The sequence below is a fragment of the Schistocerca serialis genome, chromosome 3 (assembly GCF_023864345.2).
Source record: "Schistocerca serialis cubense isolate TAMUIC-IGC-003099 chromosome 3, iqSchSeri2.2, whole genome shotgun sequence".
NCBI lineage: Eukaryota > Metazoa > Arthropoda > Insecta > Orthoptera > Acrididae > Schistocerca > Schistocerca serialis.
The window spans coordinates 523,663,801-523,672,882 of record NC_064640.1 but is presented as its reverse complement, the minus strand read 5'-3'; the positions used below and the strand labels follow the sequence as shown (position 1 = coordinate 523,672,882).

Genomic DNA, 9,082 nt, shown 5'->3' with positions numbered 1-9,082 from the left:
ATCATGTATAAGATATTTTACATTCTACTTTTAACTTACCAAAAATTACAATGGTTGCGTCTAGGTTCAAAAAATTAACTGCTGATAAATTTTAAAACAAAAACATGTCAGCAGACAAGGAAACTATTGGACAATTTGACAAAATCTCTTACATAATGGCACAACCACTTTATTTCATGAACATTTTCAAAATGTTGTGTCACAGGGAACAAATACTTTCAGCCTCAGGTAAATCAGCAACAGGCAAGGGGAAAGGAGAAATTGCAGTACACACAGTACATTTTAGCTATGAAGAATATTTATTTCTGTATCTGCATTACAATGTGTTTCAACAGACAAACAAAGAGACATAAATACTAAGAATTATTTACAGTTGAGGAAATTGCTTGTAGTTACTGGAATTTGAAGCGTCTGTCCCTATAGGCAACCTGTCCAGTACGAAGTTTGTGTTCTTGTTCATCCTGAAAGACAATTAAAAGGAAAATACAGTATTACATTAATGTAAAATACAATAATTATCAGTGGCAAGAAAATATTTAATTTATCACACTTCAGAAACTTGCATTTTTTAAAGTGTACTCCAGAGTTCTCTTACACAAATACAAACACCTGAAGCATGAGAGATAAATGTAGTGTTCAAAAGACATTTCTTAGAAATAATATAAAGTGCATCAGTGACAGTCAAAATCTTGGCTGCAAAATATACACAAACACAATAAACGTTTTGAAAGGGTGTGGCTGTCTACAGTTAGGAGGAGAAGCAAGGCCAGGGGTAGAGGGTGCTGGCATACTACGTTCACTGGCCGTATCATAAAACCATGTTAACTGAATGGCGTCAAAATGAAAAATCAACACTTCAGTTATTAGCTACACAAAAGGAAAGTGTTTGTTTAAATTAATTATAAATGATTCATATGGAATGTGACTGGCCTTGTTAATGGAACTCCTACTTATTTGTAGAATCATTTTTACACTAGTATTCATTTTCTGTAGGTCATGTAAATTAAATTATTGTCAGTTACAGTAGGCCACAAGCCAGACATGATCATATCATCATGTGCTGAAACTGCATACCTCCACCACAGTTTACTGAAAGAGAGAAAATTATAGGCAATTCGAAGGGAAGTTGTAATGTCAACATGACTATGTCAGCAGTTTCATGACCAGAACCAAGCAATACAAAATAAAGTTAAATTTACAACCTAAACAGGAGTACATTTAGATATGGTACTGCCTTCTGCATGAATGAGTATCTGATTAAGCCTAAACTCTTATCCCTGCCCCCAGCAAAAGGCAAGGTGAAGTCAACACTCACGGGGGAATAAGTGCAGATTACAAATCTCTATGCACTCTATGTACTATATGCTCGGTATCCTCTACATTTGCCTTTGAGTTTTATTGTCATCAATAAAAACCAACCAGAAACATCATTAAAGGAGCAGAGTATTGGCACATGGACTGTACCAAGTCTCTACAAACCTGGTAGCTCCCAAAATGTAATTCAAGAAGAAGAACAATATGAAGCAAGTAACCACTCACAAAATCACCTGATAAGGTAGAAGTTCAGTAAATACCTTTGCCAATACCATTCTGAATTGGGATTCTGGCTGCTTTTTCCACCATGCTCAACAAAAGCAAACCAGATGAGGAAAAACGCAAAAACAGCCTTTTTTCATACCTTTTATGAATGGAATACAGTCCACCATGAATTTTTTCCTTCAAGAAACTACAGTACACCAACAACACTATCTTCAAGTGCTCAAAGAATTTTGTACACTACAGAAAATAGGCATGCTTTGTCATTACCAAAGAACAGGCTGCACCACCATGAAAATGCTGTCAGTGACACAGAACTTATGAGGTTTTAGGTAAAAAAAATAATATCATGGCAGTTCTGCACCAACCAGATCTGACCACTGTGATTTTTTCCAGTTACTTGGAAAGAAAAAGTGATCTAAAAGGAAAACATTAGCAGAAAACAGTAGAGATGAAACAAGTATCACTGCAGGCACTATGTGGTATAACTTCAGATGGCCCTAAAAATGTTTCCATCACTTAAATGTAAGGACAAATGTAGTATGTCCTATGAGCATTATTTTAAAGGTAATGCAATTCTGTACATTTTCTTTGGCATACACAATGTACAACTGAACAATTCTCATTATTTTTGTATCTCAATATAGGAGCTCAATTTAGAACAGGAATACTGTCCTAATGGGTTTCTACTATTAATACTAGAACAGTAAAAATTGATCAAAAGGCATCTTTCAACTTTTATTTTCACAATAAAGAATTCCATTTTTACCATTTTTCCACCAAACTTTGTGAAGTATATATAGAACAATAGGAGGGGTGAACTAACCACTGGATCAACTCATTTTTATAATACTGCTGTTCTGATAATTACAAAGGCATTTTGTTGCATTTTGCTTTGGTCAGCAATTCCTGCCTCAAATGAGGATAGTCGCACTGTTAGAAAGGGTGTGACACTGGATGCTGGAATCCGAATTTCGTGTGTTGCTGTCGTTACTTGCCTCAACAGTTAGACAGCGTTCTTTGGCCTGTAAAACTGTTTTCAATCATGTTGTGTCTGTAGGTCATACTAATAAAGATATTTAGCACATTCTAGAAAACTCATATATTTAATCAGAAATGATACATCAGATCACGATGGTATTTATCTGCCCGAGTCAACTGACAATGAAAGTAGTGAAACAGAGAAAGAGTTGCAGTAGATGTCTCCCCATCACAATTCTTTCCACAACAATCTCAAGAGTCAGCTGGCATAACAGTGAAGATGGCAGCTAGAGATGGGACACAATGGATGGACACTAACATGTCGTCACAAGGAAAAAGAACACAGGAGGGCCTACTGCATATTCCTGCCACCAAGTGCGTGACTCAGTCATGAGTGCCTTCAGGCTTCTTTTAGAATTGATGTGATGTACCATAAAAACACACAGAACTGAAGACTCAGAACAAAATAAGAAAAACACCACTCGGAACATATTGGAGGAACTGGAGACAATATTAGTTGTGCTATAAGTGTCCTGTTGGATGACCCTTAGTCACATTTTTGAGAGCATAATTTTATCACTGATAAAATGATGACACATTTTGAGCGTATCAGATTCCTCCACTTCAATGAGAAGTCATACCGAGCTCAATGCACCCCTGCTGAAAAGAGCGCTCTTATTTCTGAAATAGCGGATAAGCTTGTGCAAAACTACCTCCCCTGTCACCATCCTGCTGAAAATAATACAACTGATGAGCAACTATTTCCAAGTAAAGCAAGGTGCAGATTTACCCACTTTATGCCAAATGTAACTGACAAATAGAGACTCAAGTATTGGATAGCTGTAGATGGAGCATCCAAGATCATTGCAATGCCTTACCATATCTTGGTAAGAAGGTAGGGCAACCAAACAACCAGCCATTGGAAGAGTAAATTGTTCTTAGGCTCATGGAACCTTTTCTAAACCAAGGAAGGAACATGACAATTTTTTCATACTCATTTAGCTTGACAAGAAACCACAGAAGGAAATGTTATTAGTGGGAACAATGAAGAAGATTCACCAAGTTGAGAAGAAGAACTATTCTGACAGAGATCCCATCATTTTGAAAAAGACTGATAAGCCACAGTGCACCCAGACAGGATACCAAGTAACAATGAAGGTGAATGCCATTATTCCAGCACACTACATCTTGAAGTAGCAGTGAGGGGAGAAGGAAATAAGAAACCAGAAACTGTGACCTTCTATAATGCTACAAAGTATGGTGTAGACATCGTTGATCAAATGATTCGTTAATAGCAAACTAAAGTTGCTATCAGAAAATGTCTGATATGTCTTTCACAATAACCTGTACATGGCAACAATGTGCAAACCATGTAGATAAGGGTTGGCCAAGGAGTAAAAGCTTTATGCACATGTAATGTGCTGCTTGCGTGGGGTCCGAGGCTCAGCCTGTCTCATCACTACTCAGAAAGTCTCAGCTTTGTTCGGTCCATCTCGCCTGTGCTCAATCCATCTCTTCAGGAACAGCACGACAGTTCATTTAGCAATGTGATGCGCCACTGTTTTTCCCGACATTTGGTGTAGCATCCTCTGCTCGACATAACTTTCTTCAGTTCAGCAGAATCTTAGTGACAGCACTGTTTATCCCTCACTATCTGCTCATGATATAAAGGAAGTTCAAAGGTCTAGCGGTTGCTGCTCAAACATACGCAGTCTACCAATCTATCATCAGAAGCCTTCAAAAATGAATAGAAACCACAGTTCTTTTTTGAAGAGAAGGCTGGGAATTCTTGGTATCTATTATGCAATCATATAATTTATGGGCAACACAAATTTACTACGGAATAGTATTACACCACAACACAAACAGAGTTTAAAGAATTAGTTGACAATGAAAGAGCAAAAAATTACAACAGCCAATAGATTTACCCAGAATTTATCATTCTGTGCATCAAGAAGCACTTTGTGCTAAATTTGCAGGCATTTTCATGATGAAATTGGGGGTATAAACAGTAAATTTTCTGAAATTGCATGCACTATTACTCTGTCAGTTTCAACAGTTTTTAATACAAATAAACGAAGACTATGGGTACATTACATTGATGGTAGGCAATGAAAACCTCTTACCTCTACCTCTACGTGGAAACTTGTAATTCCACTAACAAGTGACTTAACAATCAAAGAAAGATTTGGAAGTGTGTGGATTTCTCGTATCTGTCAATAACTAGGCTTCTATTACATGGTTATACATGCAGCAACTTTCTGTACTTTATATTATTTTTTAAGAAACCATTTTTGCTTCTCTGCAAAATGAAGTTACGAGGTTTTCATTGACTACAATTGATATATTCCAGTGGAATATGGTGTGTGTGTGTGTGTGTGTGTGTGTGTGTGTGTGTGTGTGTGTGTGTGTGTGCGCGCGCGTGTGCGTGTGTGTGTGTGTGTCACTATACTATTCGTTCTGTTTCGAATGCACCATATGCTGGAACCGAGTAGTTTCGTACGTACCACTAGAAAATGCTGTCTACAATATAAATTACTTTGACTTTACATTTTTTTTTTTTTTAATTTAACCACTTATAAACCCTGGGTTTTTGGGGAGCAAAATAACTGATGATTGTTCGAAGTAGAGAGGATATAAAATGTAGACTGGCAATGGCAAGGAAAGCGTTTCTGAAGAAAAGAAATTTGTTAACATCGAATATAGATTTTAGTGTCAGGAAGCCATTTCTGAAAGTATTTGTATGGAGTGTGGCCATGTATGGAAGTGAAACATGGACGATAAATAGTTTAGAGAAGAAGAGAATAGAAGCTTTCGAAATGTGGTGCTACAGAAGAATGTTGAAGATTAGTTGGGTAGATCACATAACTAATGAGGAGGTATTGAGTAGGATTAGGGAGAAGATAAGTTTGTGGCACAACTTGACTAGAAGAAGGGATCGGTTGGTAGGACATGTTCTGAGGCATCAAGGGATCACCAATTTAGTATTGGAGGGCAGCGTGGAGGGTAAAAATCGTAGAGGGAGATCAAGAGATGAATACACTAATCAGATTCAAAAGGATGTAGGTTGCAGTAGGTACTGGGAGATGAAGAAGCTTGCACAGGATAGAGTAGTGTGGAGAGCTGCATCAAACCAGTCTCAGGACTGAAGACCACAACAACAACAACAACAAACCCTGGGTGGTTAGTGCAAATTTTACCCATGTGCTGCAATACAGTTTTACAAAAATTAAGCAGATTGTGTTTCACTATGTCTTCATGACTTAATATAGTTATGGTATTAGTTTTACCTAATACGCAAAGATCAAATATGTTGGTTATATGTTTATGATTTCTGCTATTTTCATTTATTAACGCATAAATGTGTCCCACATCTTTCACCCATCATGTACGCTGCACACCATTGTTCCTGAAGAACACGGTAAGCAAAAAAGTGCACTGTGAACATCACACTCACAGATCCAACTCTTTTCATACACTTTCATACTGAATTTCCCCAAGTACTCATTTTTTAACACCACCTATTGTCTTTTGACCTACAAGGGTAGTAATCATAACGAAACTGAATATATTAATTTTACATATATATAAATTGAACTGTTAAAAATATATTTAAATTTTATAATTAATTGGTTAACATAGCAAGGGGGTGGGGAAAGAGGGAGTGAAAATGGGAACCCAACCCTAGCCAACGAATTGCTAGTCAGCGTGCTTAACCACTGGGCCACAGTAGCGATACGTCAACTACTACTCAAAACTCCATCATATCCTATGTTTACACAATACTTTACACACATTTTCAAAGAAAGAGAAGGAATGATGTCATATTGGGGCATGTGTAGTCAAAAACAAGACAGCTGTGTCCCTTCTCTGAGCTGATTGTAGTACAGCTGACGATCATTTCAGCACTCAATTTCCATTTTATTTGCCTAACAGCACCCATTTTAAGAGAAATGGCATACTTTAAATGTGTTTTTCATCTTGTATTCAAAAATAAATGGCATAATTTAAGTGCAGTATTTACAGTGTGCTGCAATGTATTAGCACATGATCACTGGATAAGCATGCCCTATGGAAATATATGTTCTTGTACACTAATATTTTGATGCACTAACACCTTCAATTTAAGAGCCAAGTAACTAGGCATTAGACAAAATAAACATGACAACAATTGTCAAACTGTCAATATTGCTCTACAACATACACATGAATACTGGACAGAAAAGATGAAAAATGGCTGCATAACACAACACTTATTCTGATAAATTGAAAAGCATGGGCATGCAATAGCATAAGTAAAACTATCACTAGTGGAAATATTTATCCAGTTTTATGTGAAAGTAACAGAGTACAGCAAGATAATAAATGATTATAATGATGCATTACAGAACAGTGTGGTCTAATTTTAGCATAACATGACATCTTAAATTAGATTCTTCGTGCTACAAATATGGGTGGCTCCTAGGACTGACAAATATATACTTTATTTATTTGATTACTGAATAATAAAAACTGTACAAAAAGAATGTGCTGAGAACAACTTGTTTTTATTGGTAAGAACGTAACCTGTTGCGTACAGATTCAAAGAGGGGAAAAAACCTATCCTCCAAAGAACAAGCAGGATGCCATAGCAAGATAATATGCAAATGAACAGGACCATTCAAAAATCATACACAATCATCATCAGCATCATCATCATGTGTTCTGCCCTAGGGCAGGTCTCCATACTTTGCTCTCCATACAGTCTTGTCATTTTCTACCCTCTTTGTTTTCTTGTAATTGTTTTCTATCCTTATACTCTCCACCAAATTATCTTCTTCTCCTTCCATTCATCATTCCTTCCACAGCATCCATCAGTAAACAATCTCTTTATAAAAAGTCCAAGCCAAACGTGCTTCCTCTTCCTGTTAACTTTAAATTTCTCTCTCTTCCCCCAATCTTCTCATTGCCACCTCATTTCTCACTTTGTCTACCCATTTTATCCCTTCCATCATCCTCCAAATCCACATCTCAAATGCTTCTATTCTTCTTTCTTCTACTTTCCTCAGAGTCCGTACCTCAGCTCTGTACAAAGCCATGCTCAATATCCAGCACTTTGCCAGTCTCTTTCTGAATTCCCTGACCATGCACCCACATACAAGTCTCCTCTTATTAAATGCCTCTTGGCAATTGCTATACATGTTTTCACCTCCTTACTGCATCCCATGTCTTCTGTAATTATGCCCTTTGAGATAAGTGAAAGCACTAACTTGTTCTGTATCTTCCTGCCCTATCTTTATAGTAATCGTTTTCCTGCACTTATTGCTAAACATTTTGTCTTTTTCTTACTAATTCTCATTCTGAATTTCTCACAGGTCTCATTTAATTCTTTTAAAATTATAATCCTAGTCCTTTCACTCTCTGCCAATAACACCACATCATCCGCAAGTCATCCTCCCACCAACAACCTGCTCTCCTCTTTTTCGTCTCAAACATTTCTGAGTAATATACTACACACACATGTTACACAATACTGGGGAGAGACAGCAAGCTTGCCTCATTCCCCTTCCAAATGTGCTTTCCTCTGTCATCTCACTCCCAATCTGCACTGGTATCGTCTGTTATAGGTATCGATATTTAATCAACCTTCTATCCCTCCAGTTGACTCCAGTCTTCCTTAATATGTAAATTAATTTATTCCACTGTACTCTATCAAAGGCTTTCTCCAAGTCAATAAAAACAGTCTAAACTTCTCTTTCAATGTGTCTCTCAACTCTAATTCTCAACAGTCAAACTGCATCTCTTTTACCTTTCCTCTTCCAAATCCATACTGTTCCTCTGCAATACTTTTTGCCAGTCTACTGTGAAGTCTTCAGTTTATCACCCTTAGAACTTTTGCTGCATGAGAAATCAAACTTATGGTTCTAAAAGCCTAACCTTTCTTGCCATTGCTTTTCTTCTCAGTTAGTATCATTAATGCCGAGATAAAGTCATCCGGCCATTTACCTTTTTCATTATCTTATTATCTATGTAAGTTAACTTTCTCACACCACTACTCCCAAGGCTCTTTATACAACTCTATTGGTAATCCACCAATTCCACTTGCTTTATGATTCTTTCTCTCTCTTAAGCCCTTTCTACTTCTCCTTCCAAGAAACGGCATCATTTGTCCTGTTCTGTAACTCTCGTCTCTTCTTCTAACTCAATATTGTTTGGTTTTTCCATCAGCCTTATATATGCACTCTATGTATTCCTGGCACCTGCCCAACACTTCCTCTGGTTTATGATCCATTACACTGTAACTTATTTCTATTTGGATACTTGTTCTGCTTTTCTTTGCTTCAAAGACTAGGTCAGCAGCTAATCTATACATTACTTCATATCTTCCTCCCTTTTCTAGTTTCTCTATTTCTTTACATTCCTCTTTCATCCATGTCTTCTTGCCTCTTCTGTTTCTGTTCTTAATTCATTATTCCGCTTTCTGTAGATTCTTTTCCCTTCCTCAGTTCCTAATGCCTTACATCTTACCAAACAGTGTCTTAGTGAACTATTCCTTCCTTGTTCTTTTGAACTTCCACGCCTCTCT

The 9,082-nt window shown here is 37.1% G+C and overlaps 1 protein-coding gene across 1 annotated transcript in view; it reads right to left on the bottom strand.

Annotated features, from left to right (window-relative positions):
* Positions 1-280: 280 nt before the first annotated feature.
* Positions 281-9,082, bottom strand: part of LOC126470403 (uncharacterized) — a 93,293-nt gene continuing 84,491 nt past the window's right edge. Inside the window, exon 3 of the mRNA XM_050098250.1 lies at positions 281-461. Within this exon, the coding sequence (XP_049954207.1) occupies positions 393-461 (69 nt within the window). The 3' untranslated portion in view covers positions 281-392. The remainder of the gene's footprint in view (positions 462-9,082) is intronic.